A 19,874-nucleotide genomic window follows, 5' to 3' on the forward strand; every position below is an offset into this window, starting at 1 on the left:
GGGTATCGACCACAAATGTCGAAGAACGCACAACAAACAAACCCTATGGCGTTCGGATAATTTTAGATATTTTTTTTAACGCCTAACAGATACCCACTAAACCTACTCATGTGGGACTTGATCACCTTAACGCTCAACCTGGAAGAAACACCTTTCCAACACACCTTGATACTGCTAGACTACCAGCCCTTCGGTAAATAGTTTTAGTTGTATACACATAACCTCATGATGACTCACCCAGTCGTACCAAAGATCAACCTGGAAGAAACACCTTTCCAACACACCTTAATATAATCATTTTATTTCACTCACATAGTCATAACAAAGATTTAAATCCATTATCTTCTGTAGCACGGCACTGAATATAATTGACATGCTTTAAGGAGGGTGATCACGTGGCCCACCTTGTTTGATCCTATAACTTACCAATTAAGTTACCAAGTTTTTAAGGCACAAAAACATTAGATCATACATAATTAGAAAATTGAAATCATGAAATTGTATCCAAGTATTTGATATATCAAATAGATTTTTGAGATAAAAAGGAGATGGCATGGTTGTAAACTCAAATAAAAATGAAAGTTTTGTTAATGTTTTAGCAAAAGATTTGAACTAATAGACTAAAATAGGTTTTTGTGCAACCGTGCCTTGATGATTAATTATGTGTATTAGTGTTTCCATATGGCTAAGTGTGCCACATCCGATGACAAGGAGCAACGGCGGATCTAGAAAAAAACGTCAAGGGGAAACGTTTCATAAATTTCTTTCTATAGGGGCAACGAAATCGAAAAAACGTCAAATTTTTCCAAAATTTACATTACCACCGGAGCATCAAAGGGTAGCCCCCGCTATCCCTTGTCTCAAGCTATATCCGCCCCTGACTAGGAGTTGTGACACTGTCTACTATGATCTAAAGGTGAGTCTCTCACAGTACTCTCAATGATGGGTTTTCTTTGAAAGTGTACTTTTTTTTTGAACGGTGACTTTCTTTTTGAGTGACCCAATGTCACACCGCCTAATCGGCGGCCCTAGCCAAGTCTGCCCAGACTTACGTTGTCTTAACCGGGCCCGCGCTGGGTTGGCCAGACTTGGTTACGGCGTTCCCCCGGAAACCGTACTGCCTCCACACGAGTTGCCTCGCTGAAGTAACAGCCGGATGAAAACCGGGGTGCGGCTCAGGATCGAACCCCCTCGGTGGGTTTGTCACCATCATTGCCCAATATCCACCCAAATATGATACAAGTGGGAATTGAACTTGAGTCTCCATTGGAAAACCCAAGTCTCCTACCACTAGACCACAAGTGAGTGTGTTCTTTGAAAGTGTACTATGTAATAAAATGTCTCACTTGTGTGAATCATTAAGCTTTGTTGTTTACTTGTGTTAGCTTCGAAAATGAGAATAGAAACACAGAAAGAAGATCACACCATCAAAGCTATCTTATTCCCACTAATAACCAACTACTTATACTTGATTACAACTAACATAACTACTTCACTAACTACTTTTAACTAACTAACTAACCAACTTGACTATAATTCTGACACAATCAACCCCTGAACTTTTCTATTTTACAATTATAACCCTGCTATTTAAAGCGATAGTAACATAACTTCCCCCCAAAAATCATTCTTTTCCTCAAGAATGAAAATCCAGAAATCTCAGTTTAAAATCATCAGCAAACTCCCATGATGCTTCTGAAATTGGCAAATCCTGCCAATGAACTAACACCTGCTGCACCATCTTATTGTTTCTTTTCACAACTCGTTTATCAATAACAGACCTCGGCTACAACAAGAACCTCAAACCAGCTAGTATTGGTAGAATAGGATTATTAGACCCATGAGCTCTTTTCAGCAACGACACATGAAACACAGGATGCATCTGAGCACTTTCTGGTAGATCCAGCTTATAAGCAACAGCTCATATTTTCTCCAAAATCAAGAATGGTCCAAAATATCTCGGTCCTAGCTTTTAATGCTTCTGAATTCTCAAAGATGTTTGCACAAAAGGTCTAAGCTTAAGATAAACCCAATCCCCACCTCATAATGCCTTTCCGAACGTTTGTTATCAGCATATTGCTTCATGCGATTCGTGGCTTTAGCAAGAGCTTGTTTCAAATTATTGATCATCAACTCCCTATCCCTGTGTAACACCTCCACAGCTTTAATGTTTTATATCATTGGGAATATAGGGAATGTGTAAAGGAGGTGGAAAACCATACAAAGCTTCAAAAGGGCTAAGCTTTATTGCTGAATGGTAAGAAGTATTGGACCACCATTCAGCCAAACTCAACCACTTCATCCACCGACCCGGTGAATGCATACACGTACATCGTAAATAGGACTCCAAACAGCAGTTTAAAACCTCAGTTTGACCATCACTTTGAGGATGGTAAGCTGTCAAGTAACACAATTGGACACCCTGCAGCTTCATAAACTCCCTCCAAAATTGGCTCAAAAATAAAGGATCTCTATCAGATACAATGGTCAGTGGACAACCATGCAGCTTAAAAATAGAGTCTAAGAACACCTGAGCCACTTGTGGTGCTGTATAGGGATGACATAGGGGCAAAAAATGAGCATATTTTGTTAGTCTGTCCACCACTACCAAAATTGTATCTTTTTTGTTGAACCTTTGGCAAACCAGATATAAAATCCTTTGAGATATCTGTAAAAACATGGCATGGAACAGGAAGAGGTTGTAGCAGTCTAGGACTAGCCACTAGCTCATATTTAGCTTGCTGGCATTCATGACACTCCTTGACAAAATTATAGACTTGCTTAGAACACCCTTTCTAATAACAGAAGGCTTTAACTTTCTTTAAAGTGGGTGTGAATGACCTCCAATTGGTGATATGTGGAAGAGGTGTAAAATATCTCTCTTAAGCTGCTCATCATTACCTATCCACAACTTTCCTTTCTTCTTCAAAGCCTGCCTATCCTAAGTCACCTTTTCTATCAACTGACCTTGTTTTATTCCTTGTATAATGGATTGTAACTGAACATCTGTTTCCCAAGCTGTCTTGATCCGTGAGAACAACAAAGGATATATGGAACTCAAACTGATTTCAAATAAAGCCAAACCACTGACCCTGGATAACCCATCAGCTACCACATTCTCTGATCCTTGCTTATAAACTATCTCATATGTATATCCCATGAGTTTAGCCAACCAAGTCTGTTGCAAAGGTATAGTAATCCTTTGTGTTAGCAAAAACTTTAAACTCTTATGATCAGTTTTAATCAAAAACTTCTTAACAATCAGATAATGGTGCCACTGCTTCACAGCCATCAAAATGGCCAGCAGCTCCTTCTCATAGACTAAAAGTAGTTGCTGTTTTGTAGACAAAGCCTTGCTAACAAAAGCTAAGGGATGACTCTCTTGCATTAGAACCGCCCCCATTCCCTTTGAAGAAGCATCCATTTCTATCACAAACTCCTTATCAAAATCAGGCAAAGCAAGAACTGGAGCAGTGGTTAGAGCCTCCTTTAGCTGCACAAAAGCCTGCTGAGCTTGATCCGACCACTCAAAGGCATCCTTCTTCAATAATTCAGTTAAAGGTCTCGCAAGGACTCCAAAAGATTTAATAAATCTTCTGTAGTATCCTGCAAGCCCAAGAAACCCCCTTAATTGTTTCAAATTCTTAGGAACTGGCCACTGTTGGACTGCTATAATCTTTCGTGGATCAGTCTTCACCCCTTGGCCAGATATATGATATGTCCTAAATACTCCACAGATGAACCCCCAAAAGAGCATTTAGACTTTTTAGCAACTAGGGAATTTGCTCTTAATAATTCCAAAACTTGTTCCAAATCGTGGATATGCTATTTTCAAAGTAGGGTATAAACTAAAATGTCATCAAAGAAGACTAAGGTAGTCTTCCTTAACAACGGCTTAAAAGTGGCATTCATTAATGCCTGAAATGTAGCAGGAGCATTTGTCAGGCCAAATGGCATGACCACCAACTCAAACAGGCCTTGATGGGTTTGAAATGCTGTCTTATGTACACCACTCTCCTCCATCCTAACTTGATGATATCCAACCCTCAAATCCAGCAAAATATAGTAGCCCCCCTAACTCATCCAACAATTCTTCTATCAGTGGAATAGGGAACCTGTTCTTTACTGTTGCCTCATTTAATTGTCTATAATCCACACAAAACCTCTATGAACCATCCTTCCTTTTTACCAACACAACAGGTGAAGCAAAAGACCTTTTACTATTCCTGACCACCTCAGAATCCAACAATTCTTGAGTTAATTTTTTAACACATCCTTCTGTCCAGCAGGGTATCTATAGGCCCTCTGATTGATTGTTACATTCTCATCTTTCAAAATAATCCTATGATCACAATCTCTCTTAGGTGGTAAAGTAGTAGGTACCTCAAACACATCAGCAAACTTGTTGAGTAAAGCTACTAGTGCCCCATCTTGACTGCCATCATTTATCTTAGCAGTATGTTGGAAACAATCACCTCCCTCAGTCTTTAGGCTGAACAATTGAACTGCTGCTACACTCTCTCCTTCACTTAAGATATGCTCCATCTTCTCAGTAGAACACAAAGAAACTGTATCAGCTTCTACTCCCTTCAATTCTACCCATTGTTCTCCAACCTTAAACTTCATGGTCAACTTTTTAAAATTCCATACTATATCATTCAAAGTTTGCAACCACTGCACTCCCAAAACCATATTATAGTTGCTCAAAGGAATCAACATTACATCTGCAGCAAACCAATTGCCTTGCATGACCCACTTGAAATCTTCACATAGCTGATTACAAGACATTTGATTACCATCAGGTATAGTAATGTTCAGTGAACCAACTTCCTTAACTGGACATCTCATCTTCCTAGCCAAATCTACATTTACAAAGTTATGGGTAGAACTTGAGTCCACCAAAATATGCAAAGATTTTGTACCAATTGACCCTTTTACCCTCATGGTGGAAAAAGATGGTACCCCTATTATGGCATTCAAAGATATCTTGGCCTCTTGAATATCTTGCAACATTATCTCAGAAAGATTGACTTGATCATCATCATCTACCTCTATTAATTCAATAGAGAATAGCTGCTTATTTTTGCAGATATGACCAGGAGCATACTTTTCAGTACATCCAAAACATTCCCCCTTTGCCCTCTTTTCCTCAATCTCTTTATGTGTCAATTTCCTTGAATTTAAGGGTTTTGGTTTACTATAAGGGGCAGGTAATAAGGGTAGATTATTGGCATTGTTTGTGAGAACTGGTTTGGAATTAGACTCTCCACTTCTTATAGTATTGTTATATATACCCCTCATCACACTTCTATTAGTCTGGGTAGCATTTAAAGATTCCTCCTGCATTCTTGCTAACATATATGCTTCATGCAAACTTTTTGGCCTCAACATCCTTACTGGATATCCAATTTCAGGCTTTACAGCCTTCAAGAACCTTCAAGAAGAGACTGACAGCATATTCATCACATATTGAAACCTTAGTGAGAGCCAAATCAAATTCTTTACACAATTCTTTCAATGATCCCGTTTGCAAAAGAGATGCTAATATACCCATAGCATCTTGATTCAAAAATACCCCAAATCTAGCAGTAAGAAAACTTTTATACTCTAACCAAGTCATACCTTCTATACTTCCATCTCTGGATTGAACAAACGATTGGAGCCACAAAATTGCCATATCTTCCATATGAACGATTACGATTCTGATCTTAAGATGATCCGAGGTCTCATCTATAGCAAAGAAATGTTCTACTCTGCATAACCATCCTTCCAAATTTTCTCCACTGAATTTAGGAAAGTCCATCTTAGTTAGTTTGTTGTTAGCATTGTTGTAAGCAGGACATGTTCCCATTGATTGGATACTTTGCAGAACCTTCGTCATTTGTGCTTCCATTTGATTCTTAATGGCCGCCAAATTTTCAGCAAATTTGTTCATTGAATTTTCATGATCCTGCATTCTCTGCTCCATAGTCTGATTACGAGTTGACATTATTAGGGTTTCAAGAAGGGAATTGACCGAATCAATGATCAATTTGTGAAATTGAAATGAAATCGCACAGAATTTGATCGAACAATGCTCAAATTCAAATGAATGGAATCGAAGTCGAACAGAATTTGACCGCACAAGGATCAAATTCAAATGAAATGAATCGAAATTGAGCTGATTAAATCGAGAGCTAGCCGAGGATTGACTGCTCTGATACCAATTGTTATCTTCGAAAATGAGAATAGAAACACAGAAAGAAGATCACACAATCAAAGTTATCTCATTCTCACTAATAACCAGCTACTTATACTTGATTACAACTAACATAAGTGCTTCACTAACTACTTTTAACTAACTAACCAACTTGACAATAGTTCTGACACAATCAACCCCTGAACTTTCCTATTTTACAATTATAACCCTGCTATTTAAAAGTGATAGTAACAACTTGGGGGATACATAAATATAGTTGGTATCGTAACTATATGGAAATTGAATTCGACACATGACTAGTCGCGAAAAGACTGCATGGTGTACATATATATGTTATCAATTATGGTGCATTCGTATGTGTTGATGATCACTGAATTAGGTTTGATTTGGAGTGCATTTATGATATTTGTAATGCCCTCAAACTCGCTTTAAATTGTTTGATGAGTTGATTTGTCATGAACTCACTAGCTTTATTCTGTTTTTTTTTTTTTAAATAAGTGAGACTGTAAGGGTCACATTGATGGCGGTTAGTAGAGGTTAACAAAAAAGCCGGTTCAGGGACCGAAATTGGCTGAACTGACCCGATTTCCGGTTTCAAACTGGTTCAATTTCTATCTCGAACCATTGGTTCCACACCGGTTCCCCTTTGTGGCATTAGAAAACTCTAAACCCCCTTTTGTTAATTATTATTTATTTATAATTATTATTTATTTATACGAATGTAACTGGGACTCCTGGTGGGATAGTTATAATATTTTAAGTTTGTACACACTTTCGCTCTATATTAATAAGTGTTATTAATAACTAAATAAATGATTAATTTAAAAGGTACAACGATTTCCAACAACTAAAGCTCATGGATAGAAGTTGTGTGAAGGAAACCTAACTTAGTTGACCAGAGATCACAAGATCTAAACTAATTCCTATGTCTAAGGGTGGTCACTGGCGGGGCTGAGCTAATATATATGTTTATATATAAGCTAGTGTATATGGTTGTTTATATATCCCTAAACTATAAAATGGTATTTAATTAAATACATCCTAGTCCATTCCTTTAATGATAAGTGACAAATGTGAGGCTAAGAATAATACATGGTTAACGGTTTGTGTAAAATAACCATTAGGTTTTTAATGATTTAAGGAAAATCACATATGTAAGAGAGGAGTGGGTCGTTTCGAATGAATTTGTCGGACACAATTCCTAGAGCTCTTGCACTATCAGGAAAGTGTTCCAAGACCATTATTGGACACGATAGTGAGGGGATGGCCCGACTAAGGATAGTATTGTGTGAAGTGTACTATCACCTACACAAACCGCTAGGAGGCGAAGTATGTTTCACAAAGAAAGGTTCAAAGGTAACACATACCTAACCTGCAATACTCAATTATCGAGGTTTCATTGGGAATTTTGTGTGTTTTTATCTAGTCATGTGGAGGATTATTGGAAATGTGCTGAATAGGAATTTTGTGAAATGATTAAATGAGACTCTCTATGTCCCTAACTGAAGGCCAAACTCATGATTAGACATTTTATGTCTAATTAAAGTCTCTTATTAAAGTTGACTCTTCATCAACCTATGTTTGTTGTATAAATAGGGTAGTTATTTCACCACCTCATACGTGGATCATTACATTAATTATATATTTTGTCACACTAATAATAAACTTAGCATAATCAAGTAATTATGCTAATATTCTCCCTCGAGTTCAATAGTACTTCATATAGGTTCTTGATTCTAATTAAGCTTCTCATATCAACGGACTTGCTTCCTGATAATGTCTTTGTTAGCATATCTGCCATTTGAAGTTTTTCACTAACATGCTCGACTTGTATGTGGCCATTCTCTATGCACTATCGAATAAAATGATATATTGTGTTAATGGGCTTTGATACCCCTTGAAATACTAGGTTTTTCAGGAGTTGTCTGGTTGAATAAATGTAAACACGTAAAGTTACCTCTCTTGGTTCTTATTTAGTTAGCTCACTTAATAATCTTTGTAATCAAATTGGTTGACATGTTTCGATGTAGGTACCATAATTTCTGACTCACATGATGACAATGCTACAATCGTTTGTTTATGAATTGCCCAAGTTATAGGTACATCATTATAGTAGCATTTCATTCTCGTAGTTCCTTTTTCCATCATTAGGATCTACACTTGTCACTATATCCAATAGATCATTATTTTCCCTTTGTTGTATTATATACCATAGTCCAATGTTCCTTTAATATATCTTATTAGATGCTTTGCTACTTGCATGTGAGTAGTTCTTGGTTTCTCCATGTATTTGCATATAAATCCTATTCATATGTAATAACTGTTCTAGTAATGTGTATGATATCGTAAGCATTCAATTCGTTTTCTATATTATGTCTTATCTACCATTTCACTTTGATCTTCCTTGGATAGTTTTGATACCACTTTGTAAATAGGTAGCATAGCACACTTTAAACACAAAACTATATTTAGTAGAGAGTGAATAACACTAGTAATATTGTAAATAGGTAGCATAGCACACTTTAAACACAAAACTATATTTAGTAGAGAGCGAATAACACTAGAAATATAAAACTTGCATATGTTGAATGTTAACAGGTATTGGTGGGTAATAAACCGGCGCCAAAACCTTATGTGAGCCAGACTAAATAATACTAATGTGACACATAATTACATACTTAGGACTAATAGTAATGTTTAATTCGGTGCTTAACATTATATGCCAATAAATGCTTAGGAACAAACAAGAATACTTCATACAACTCACAATTTTGATTGTTCTTGAATTTGCTCCTGTTTCAAAAATCACAAAAAATTAAAACAAATAATAACTTTGGGACGATATAAAGAAGAAAATAATAATCATCAAATTCACTTACCTCTGTGACAAAAAAGGCATGGAAACCATATGGAACCCTATGAGGCAATGGGATGACTGCAACTGGATTAGGAGACATTGTTTTGGCATCTATTATTGTTACTGATGATTTCCTGCAAACAAAAATCACATAAATTTCATAACGACTAAAATAAAATGAATATAGGTACCTTTTGCTTTCATCATGTGTAAAGAAAATCAAATAACCATCATCTTCTTCAGAATCCCGTCCAGGTTGATTAGGAACAAAAATGGCCTCTGAACCAAATATACCTAGCCCAAGTTCATAGATTCCTTGAATATTTCCTCCGGTTTCAATCTTTGTTTTTCCAGTTTCAGGTTCTGCATGTAAATCAAATTTCACAATCGCCGTCACTTTTCCAATGTTGTCAAGCTTAGTTGCATACACATATCGTTGTTTCCTGAAATCATATATAATTTATTTAAACTTTAAAGTAAGTAGTGTTGAATTTGTTATTGTAATAATGTTTTATTACCTGCCGGTGTAGAACTGGTTGACTTTGGGAAAATCAACAGCGGATTCTGATAGCTTTTTTTGAGAAGCTATACCACTCTCCATGTTGAACCTCATCTCATACCTGAAAAGCAAAATTTTAATTTTGGATTTACTAATTAAATGGTTGTGCTTAACCTTTATTGAGACTTACAGCTCGTTTGTGAAATTGTTGCTTGGAACCATATCCAAATTTGGATTTTGAAGCCGGCATGCAATTAAAATAACTTCATTTCCTTCCTCCCATGCATTGGCTGGTAAAGGTTGAGGTTAATACAAGTAAACGAAGCTAGGGGGTTAGAAAAGGCACAATATAAAAAGAGAATAATTTAAGCTATGACTTTTCACAGATCCATATGTAGTGGACTGGAACGTCTCAATATGTCGGATCATATGCAATTGTTTGCTTTAGGTAGTTTGTCCCAACTATAGGACAGAAGTAACTTTTATGAGGTTTGATTGGATTCCTTTTTGTTAAATTATGTGAATCTTTGATTTAGGCATTTTTGTGTTTATTTAGAGAGTCAATTTCATAACTAGACATATGTTCAGTTTTTAAAATTTGGTTCCATTTGTCATGTTTTCTATGAAGGCTAGATATTACGGCTGACAATTTTAGACGAAAACATGACACGACCTTAACGGGTTCATGTTTGACCCTTAACAGGGTTTCATGTCATAAACAGGTCAACACGATAAGACTTGTTGGTTTTCGTGTTTAAACAGGTTAAAAACCTGTTAACATGTTAAGCACCTGCTAAGACATGTTAATAATTTTTATTTAAAAAAGATAGGAAGTGGGGTGGAGTTTGATATACGCGGCCCGAATAAAGGAAAAACATAACCCTAATTTTGAAACGTCAAACATCGCAGCTTACAGCCACATCTCTATCTCAACTCTACGTGGGTCTCTATGGTTGACGTCCACACTCCACCCTTCCACGGCGTATTCGTGTCTTAACATGTCGTGTTCGTGTCTTTAAAAGTTATATGATACATTGATAATTTTTTTCATGTCTTAACATGTGTTCATGTAACCTGTTTATTATCAGGTTCGTGGTCGTATTTGTGTTTCGTGTCGTGTTCGAGTTTACATGTTCCGTGTTCGTGTCTTAACAGGCCATGTTTGACATGATATGCCAGCCCTACTTGATATAACCATTTAAACATTTAACTTTCTTTTTTGAACACCAATATATTTACATCTAAATACCACCTAACCTTGAACTTGTAACGATTTGAGACCATACAACTTTTATGGGGCAAATCACCATACTACCAGACCACTAGATCATGGGCTTTTAACATAATTCCTCTCAAAAGTGTTCTCGTTTATATTCTTGCTTCCTCTCTACCTCATAACAGCAGAAAATGAAATAAACAGAGAGAAAAATAAAACTCACCAGTGTGAAATATGAAGCAAGTTGGAAGTTCAAACCATTTTATTTGGAGCTCGTTCTTTGCATACCGTGGAAGTATGCCAAATCTAGCTTTCTTGGTTGGATCAAATAGGTAACTAAACTTTTCACCCTTCACCATTTCCTAAAAACAACAAAAATATACAAGTTTTACGTTTGTAAATTTAACTAAGTAACCCCTTAATTAGAAAAAGAACAACCCCTATAGAGTCATAACACATAGCTAAGATTTAAAATATAATAAAATACTTTTGGTCTAAAGTACAAAGGCAGATCCATGAAAATTGCATAATTCTGAGTAATCGCAAAGTCGTGCATCATTATTGATTCTGGAATTGTTATTTGCACTGGATCATTCATGACACCATCTTTTGAAATCACACGATACATGACATATGGCTGTGTTCGTGAATATCCAAACGCAAACATCTCACCTGAAAACAATATCTACATTAAGAATGATATAAAATTATAGAATCGAACAATAGTTCTACACTACTAGAAAAGTGCTTAATTTCCTACACAATTATTTTTGTCACAGATTCAAACACATGTGTGACAAATTTCCTACAATTTTTTCCCAAAATTCCATGTCAAATTTGTGACACAACAATGACAGAAAATAAAAAAGAATCCTAATTAATTGACAGTTGCATCACAGATTTGTTAGAAATAATCTACAAAATGTTAATTATTAAATCATTTCCTACAAGTTTGTGACAAAATATTTATTCTTTAGTTTAATTAAACATTCCGTCAGAAATTCGTCACAAGTTGCGACACATTTCCGACAACGAAGTCATATTACTTAATTTTATTAAAAATAAATACATGGATATACACTTTTATATTTATATATAATAGTAAATTAGTATAATAATTAAAAATAATTATATTTCCTACACATTTGTGACAAAATATTTATATTTTTTAGTTTATTTAAACGTTCCATCAGAATTGAGTCACAACTTGTGACACATTTCCGACAAAAAGTTATTTTTCATTAGATTTGTCACAAAGGCGTAGGAAACAATCATGTAATAACAAGGATATACACGAATATATTTATAAATAATACTAAATTTAGTTTATTAACAAAAAATAATTATATTTCCTACACATTTTGACAAAAAGTTTATTTTTCATTAGATTTGTCACAAAGAAGTAGGAAACAATCATGTAGTTTCCTATGCATTAATGATAAAATGCTTATTTTTTAATAATTCTGTCACAAAACTGTCGTAAGTTGTGACATATTTCCGACGAAAAGTTAGTATTTGTCACCAATGTGTAGGAAACAACAAATATCATTATTCTTATTTTAAAGAGTTAAATGCCCGGATAGTACAGGTTTGCCCCCTTTTCACCTTTAGTCTCAAACTTTCTAAAATTACAGCTATAATCCCCAACTTTTCAATTTCTGTTCCCGGATAGTCCCTAACATCAGTTAGTTTTCTCAATTAAGAGGTGTGAAATGACAAAAATACCCTTTCCTTAAAAAGGGCAACCCACAGGGACTATCCGGGCATTTAATAAATAAAAAAACAAAAATCTAATTAATTAATAAGTCAAATTTCATGTGGGCCCCACAACCTACCCCTATCTTCTTCTTCTCGACATCCATCACCCACTTGCAAATCAGAGTTTACAGATGATGGATGCAACAAAAGGTTTATGATATCAAAAAGAAAAAAAATTGGCATTTGATACTGTTCTTGGCCATAAACTAGCAATATTAGTTCCTTTAGGGCAAAATATAAAGGGATGAAGTGCAAAAAGGGGGAAGACCGTACTGATGATGATGGTGGGTTAAAGAAATTTAAGCAATTTGTTTTTATGTTTGAGATCAGACATAGAGGGTTGAAGGGGGTGGGTGGGCTGGTAGATGGTGGGCCCACTTATCTTTAAAAATAATTAATTATAATGTTTTAATTGTTATATTTAAATGATAAGGGTATTTTGGTCATTCCTAACCCATTTAAATAAAAAACTAACCCCCATCCGTGCCAGGGACTATCCGGGAACGAAATTGCAAAAGTTGGGGACTATAGCTGTAATTTTAGAAAGTTAGGGACTAAAGGTGAAAAAAGGGCAAACCACAGGGACTATCCGGGCATTTAACTCTATTTTAAATTTTAAACGTATGCAGCTATGTGTACGTATGCATATAGGTATACTTGTATTTGTGTATGTGAGTTTGTGAAGAAACACTATCATGTACGTATGTGTGTATGTCATGTATATGCACGTGTGTGCGTTATGTATGTATGTATGTGTGTATGTATATATATATATATACGAATATGAATGTGTGTATATTTGTTTTGTGTATGTATATATATATATATATGTATTGGTGTATGTGTATGTTTATATTCACACCCTGCCGATTTAAGTCGAAAAAATGAGGCGTGACATGAAAAGTTTTAAATCATCTGTAACACCCCAAAAACGGGTTTGGTAATCAAACTCCGTTAATGTTACTGACGGGTAAAATACCGTTAGTGGTAAAGATTTACCCGGTAAATATTAGGATTTAAATAAATAAATCTAATATTAATTAAAAGGAGGATAAATACTTTGAGAAAAACAAAGTATAAAAGGCCCGAGTTAACGGGACTTAAAGTAGAAACATGATGTGATTTCCCCGAACCCGCCAAGTAACTAGGAATATCAACCTAGTTAATTGAATGTTGTTAAAATGCCAATGAAACTTGATTAATAATACTCTTTATAAAAAGTTGAACAAGTGAGGGACTGAACTTGACAAAATTGAAAATAGTTTTATTTAATTAAAACAAAACACCAAAACACACACTTCAGTGTGTGTTTGGTCGACATTTCCCAGGAGCCAAAAGGGGTTCTACCAAGTGAACCCTAAATCCACAAAATTGATCAAAATCAAGGAGAAATCAAGCCAAGAATTTGGGGCTTTTAATAAAATCATGATCACCAAGCTTAGGGGATCACAAGGTATGTGGAATTTTGATGTTTAGTGATATTTCGAAATTGTGATGAACATGCATGAACGAAATTTCTTGCATGAATGTTCAATGTTATAGTGATATTAGTGTGGGTACAAGTCTAGGAACAAACCCTAGATGCAAACTTGTAGAGTTGATCCATAAACTAGTGATTAATCAAATAACCAAGTATGAGCTAAGTGGGTTTTGTTGATTTGATGAAATTGATGTTGTATTGATGTGTGTAAACATCATATTAATTCATATGAATGAACTACTTGAACAAATTAGAGATTTTGTAAAGAGTTCATAAGTAATTAGAAGTGGGTCTTGACTTAGAGTTAAAGCCACGATTATGATGGTCAAAGTGTGTATATGCTTGTAATAACTGAAATTACATGTTGATTTATTATTACTTGAGGTAGGAATTAGATGACATGTTAGCTAATTTGGCGTCTCAAAAGATGATAGTGCAATCATATGTGTTAAATGGTGATTTGACTTCTATAAAGTCAAACCGACCTTTAATAAGATCGAATGATAATTTTGATAGAAAATACGTAAGATGTAATAGTCATGATTGACAATGACTAAACTAACCATCTTACGAAATATGATAATAGTTTGATGCGTAACAAGCTAGGTGAAAGCTTGGAGGAAGGAGCGGGTCAAACAAATCAAGAATGGAGGAAAAGCATAATTCGGCTGCAAGGTAATTATAGCTTACACTAGTCATATATTTAGAATGTTCTTTTGTTGTATTGATTACGAATAAGATAAATGCCTAATTGAGATATGGTGTTCCGGCGTGTAGTTGTACGGAACAAGATAACCAAATAGGATAAGAAACCATATTGATGGTTAAAAATGAGTTAAATCGGCAATTCAATCATATTATGACGAATGAAACATGTACTTTTAAGGGTTATCATATAAGGTAAATCATGATAACTAATAAGGGTAAAATTGTAATTTGGTCACTCGTTGACAATAATTGTTGGTTTTGAAAGGTACTTATTTCGTAAGCCTTAATAGGCCAAAAAGCATTAAGAGGTGATTTACAATTAAAATGACCGCGCGGTGTAAACCGGAGCGAGTCGTGTAGACGAGATGGCAATAAGCTTCATCTCGCTAATATAATTGGTCACTTAGACCAAACGGGTCAAAAGGTGAAAATATCACTTTTTGACAATATCGACTAATGGTTTGTTGAGTTGCATGATTACAGAAATAATTATCGAGTGGTTATTTACATCGATATTACTTAGCGGCTATTGAGACAAGGTATTTAAATGGGTCAATATAATGATCCAAGCCAGGTACGTATAATAGGATAACTCCCATTTAAACGTAAGGTTTAATGAGAGTTAATTAGAGTCCAAAATAGATTTTGGTTACTTAAATAGGTAAACCGAATGTTACAAACGATGGTCATTACGTTTGAAAGGCCTATTGACCTTTCAAATAATATCATAATTAAAAAGAAGGCTTATGGGTCAAACAGGTTACAGTAATCCCTCATCGTTAATAAAGGGCCAAGATGGACTAAAACGCCCTTATAAGTTAAACTAAGCAAACAACCCTTAAAGGTTGTTTGGGAACAAGTTTTATGATTCGATAAATATTTAGAAGAAGTGTAGAAGCTGAAAGAGGTAATACGTTAGTCAAACGTTACTATTTGATTTTTTGCCGTAAAATAATGATTCGAGAGGTAAAATTTGGTTTATATAGATCACCACATTAAACCCACCATAAATACAGTTGTGGTGGAAGATTATGTGATGAGAAATGTGGTAATGAAATGCTAGAAGCAATCGAATGCGATTTTAGGTTTGAAAGTGCTTAAATACCCTTAACGGGTCAAAATAAGCACTTGAGCGTAAACGGGTTTTAAATACGTAAGAAACTCGTAACTTAAACCTAGTATGATAGGAGATAATAAAATTATGAATTTCATGAGTTTAGGGAGCATATAAACCCGTTTGTTTGATTTGCACATGAACGGGTCAAAATAGCAAGGCAGCAACAATAATGCAGAAGCTACCGTAAGTTACGGTAGATCTCAACTGGCTTACGGCAGCCCCTAAATGCCCAGTGGCTACCGTAACTTACGGTGGCTACCGTAATAGCGCCTAGTTATTTTGTTGAGTTTTGTTTTGCGAACCCATTTGAACAAGTTTTAAACCCCATTTGAACAAGTTTTAAACCCCGTATGACTAAAGCATTTCATGTTTATGAAATGTAGGTACATTTTGGATGCCGGAAGACGATTAAGCTCAACGAAGAACCGAACACGATAAAGATACATGCTTCCGCACATTGCCTCGTCGTAAATTTTAAACGACGGATTTAATCACGTTATGTTGAATAACTCATTATTTGTAAAAGTTTTAATAAACCTGTATTTTTATAGTATGTGTAGTCTTAATTACACATCTAATTGTTGGTATTTACATGAAAAACCGTTAAATAGTAATTAGGGTCTTACAAGTTGGTAATCAGAGCTCAAGGTTAAAAGAATAAAGTGTTCGGTTCGAGGCTTGATCGCAAATACGGAAAGTACAATGGTTTAGTATCATTAAAGTGTTGAGAACAACACACATGGTTATCGTACAATACACGTTACACCAATAAAAACGATATAGAATAGATTTAGTCAACGAGATTACACGCGTTGATGCGTATAGTAGAAAAGCCTTATATTATAATACGGGCAATTATTGAAGCTGATGTTATTAATTCTTGTAAATGTTTTAATTGAAGGACACTCGCATTTGAAGATAGCGAGAGTTTAACAAATTGTGGATATAACGATGGACGGTCCAAAGTATGACAAGCAAAGCATGCTCACTAAGGACCTAAATCGCGCAACGATCGCAAATAAGTAATGGCAAGAAAGCCCGTTAGGGCAAGCATTTACCAGGTGCACGTTTAAATTATTGCATGAATAGAAATATCCAACAAATACGTAGAAACTGATAGTTGCATATGTAGATTGAAAACTTGGAAAAACCTGAATAGAATACCTATCCAGGATATTGTTTCCAAGAGAAATAAATAGAGGTATTACTTACATGGGGTGTGATGTGAAAGTTATAAAAGAGTCATGTATGTCATGTGTTGATCGCCTACTCTGGCCAAGTAGGTAGTGAACACATGATACCATGAACTTTTATGATGGACACGCTTACACCCGATGTAGTAAGGACGGGGTGAGTGGGACAAATTAAAAAGTACCCAAATGAATCAGATAAGCAAAATCTTTGATCATAATGTAAATGCACAACTGAGTGACGGAAGCGTATTATATTAGGATAATGAGCCGGAGAGAAGGGACAAAGAAACATGTAAAATGATTAAGGTACGCATTGGGAGGGGGTGTACTTACACTCGAACCCAGAGAATGTAAACATGTAAAATGATTAAGGTACGCATTGGGAGGGGGTGTACTTACACTCGAACCCAGAGAATGTAAACATGTAAAATGATTAAGGTACGCATTGGGAGGGGGTGTACTTACACTCGAACCCAGAGAATGTAAACATGTAAAACGATTAAGGTACGCATTGGGAGGGGGTGTACTTACACTCGAACCCGGAGAATACAAACATGTAAAACGATTAAGATATGCACTGGGAGGGGGTGTACTTACACTCGAACCCGGAAAATGCAAACATGTAAAATGATGTAGACATGTATTGGGAGGGGGTGTACTTACACTCGAACCCGAAAAATATAAACATGTAGAATGATCAAGATATGCATTGGGAGGCAGTGTACTTGCACTCGAACCCGGAAAATGCAAATATGCCTCTTAAAGGGCCGTTTTTGTAAAACGTCAAATTTGAAGACAAGGTCGGAATATAAAAATGAAGCGAGGTCTTAATGCATACCGGGAGGGTTGCAATAATAACGACTTCGGTAAAACACCTGGTTGATGGGTAAGAATTAAACACATGCGTAGACCGAGAAACGGGAACTCGGATGGAAAGTTAAAAGACTCGGGTTTTGAGTCATAACTAAAAGATGACAAGATAATGTAAATAGAAATTTTGAATAAATTATGTTCAACTATTTCAAAGTTGAACGGGTCGAATATAATATCATGCCGAACGACATGAGTAAACGCAAGCGGGATAAAGGTAGCGTTAAATGCAAAAGAGTAATGAGCCCGGTAATGGGACATAACCAAATAAGAATATATGCAAATCAAATAACAGTAAGCATAAGAAGAACTGACGCATAAAGGACGTGAGAAGTCATAAGTCGGAAAATTGTCCGAAAGAAAACAATTGTAGCCGCGAAACTACAATCAAGATTAACGGAACCTAAGCTTGAAACCAAATGATTCCTCGAACAAAAACAGGGTGCCTTGACACCAAACATGTATTTTAAGAATGACATGCGTAAGGAGTGATCTACGGGATCAACATAACCTTTAGGGTTATAAATAAATGAAAGGTCTACGAGACTAAAACAACCCACGAGTCATGACTAGAAAGAAATAGATTATAAGGACCTCGCCTTAAAGAGGTGAAGGTCTAATAAAATAGCCCATAAGGCTAAGTGATAAAAACCTACGGGTTAAATTAGATAAAGCGAGGGAGTCAGTTGAGAATTCCCGCATAAAACTAAGACTGTAAAAGAATAAATTATGGACTGCCAATATCCTGGTATGGATAATTGACAAAAGTTAAAGAAAAGGATCCTAAAACTAAAACTTCGGTTTTAGTAAGAAATAACATTTTTACAAATATAAATTCTGATAGGAATTTGAATAGTAAGCATGAAAGATTCAAGTCTTGACACTGATAGGCGCAAGACGATATATTCGAAAAGTGATATTTTCGGAAATGAAAGGTTGATATAAATTAAACATGATGTGACACGATCACGGTTAAGAAATGTAATGTGAAGTAGAATCACATTGTAACCAAGCGAGCGGTAAAAAGTAATTGGACAAATAAGTCTAGTTAGTGAGACCGGTTAAGGTCAGCAATTCAAATCAAGAAATTTGGTTTGCTTGTAAGCGGTGGATTCGGTATAACTGAACCGAATAAATAAATTTGAAAACAAAAGAAATTGTTGCAAAAAGTGAAAGATTTCACTAAAGACCTTTAAACGGGTCAAAGTAACGGATTCATAAAGAATTCGATAGTATATTGAAGCGATGGATATCGCTAAGTTAACTAAACTAGTGGAAATAACGAGATTACGTTATTTCAAGTTGCACTATGTCGTATGAGATATGTAGACAATTAGTAACCAAAAAGATGTTACCATACTTTTCTGGTAATACTAACGAATGGTTAAAAGTATAAGTAATGTTTAAAAGATTTCTCAGATCGAATACATTGAGTTTAAACTCAATGAATTATGTAAGAAAAGGTTTCGAGGACGAAACCTCTTTAAGGGGGGTACACTTGTAACACCCCAAAAACGGGTTTGGTAATCAAACTCCGTTAATGTTACTGACGGGTAAAATACCGTTAGTGGTAAAGATTTACCCGGTAAATATTAGGATTTAAATAAATAAATCTAATATTAATTAAAAGGAGGATAAATACTTTGAGAAAAACAAAGTATATAAAAGGTCCGAGTTAACGGGACTTAAAGTAGAAACAGGATGTGATTTCCCCGAACCCGCCAAGTAACTAGGAATATCAACCTAGTTAATTGAATGTTGTTAAAATGCCAATGAAACTTGATTAATAATACTCTTTATAAAAAGTTGAACAAGTGAGGGGACTGCACTTGACAAAATTGAAAATAGTTTTATTTAATTAAAACAAAACACCAAAACATACACTTCAGTGTGTGTTTGGTCGACATTTCCCAGGAGCCAAAAGGGGTTCTACCAAGTGAACCCTAAATCCACAAAATTGATCAAAATCAAGGAGAA

At 35.4% G+C, this 19,874-nt stretch overlaps 1 protein-coding gene across 1 annotated transcript in view; it reads right to left on the reverse strand.

Annotated features, from left to right (window-relative positions):
• Positions 1 to 8,811: 8,811 nt before the first annotated feature.
• The window catches only part of LOC110918042 (carotenoid 9,10(9',10')-cleavage dioxygenase 1), a 61,946-nt gene continuing 50,883 nt past the window's right edge, over positions 8,812 to 19,874 (reverse strand). Inside the window, exons 11-17 of the mRNA XM_022162434.2 lie at positions 11,259 to 11,443; positions 10,995 to 11,133; positions 9,746 to 9,845; positions 9,575 to 9,676; positions 9,248 to 9,499; positions 9,079 to 9,190; positions 8,812 to 8,992 (exon numbers count right to left, since the gene is read on the reverse strand). Of these exons, the coding sequence (XP_022018126.2) occupies positions 8,963 to 8,992; positions 9,079 to 9,190; positions 9,248 to 9,499; positions 9,575 to 9,676; positions 9,746 to 9,845; positions 10,995 to 11,133; positions 11,259 to 11,443 (920 nt within the window). The 3' untranslated portion in view covers positions 8,812 to 8,962. The remainder of the gene's footprint in view (positions 8,993 to 9,078; positions 9,191 to 9,247; positions 9,500 to 9,574; positions 9,677 to 9,745; positions 9,846 to 10,994; positions 11,134 to 11,258; positions 11,444 to 19,874) is intronic.

This window comes from Helianthus annuus, chromosome 16 (assembly GCF_002127325.2).
Source record: "Helianthus annuus cultivar XRQ/B chromosome 16, HanXRQr2.0-SUNRISE, whole genome shotgun sequence".
NCBI classification, from domain to species: Eukaryota; Viridiplantae; Streptophyta; class Magnoliopsida; order Asterales; family Asteraceae; genus Helianthus; species Helianthus annuus.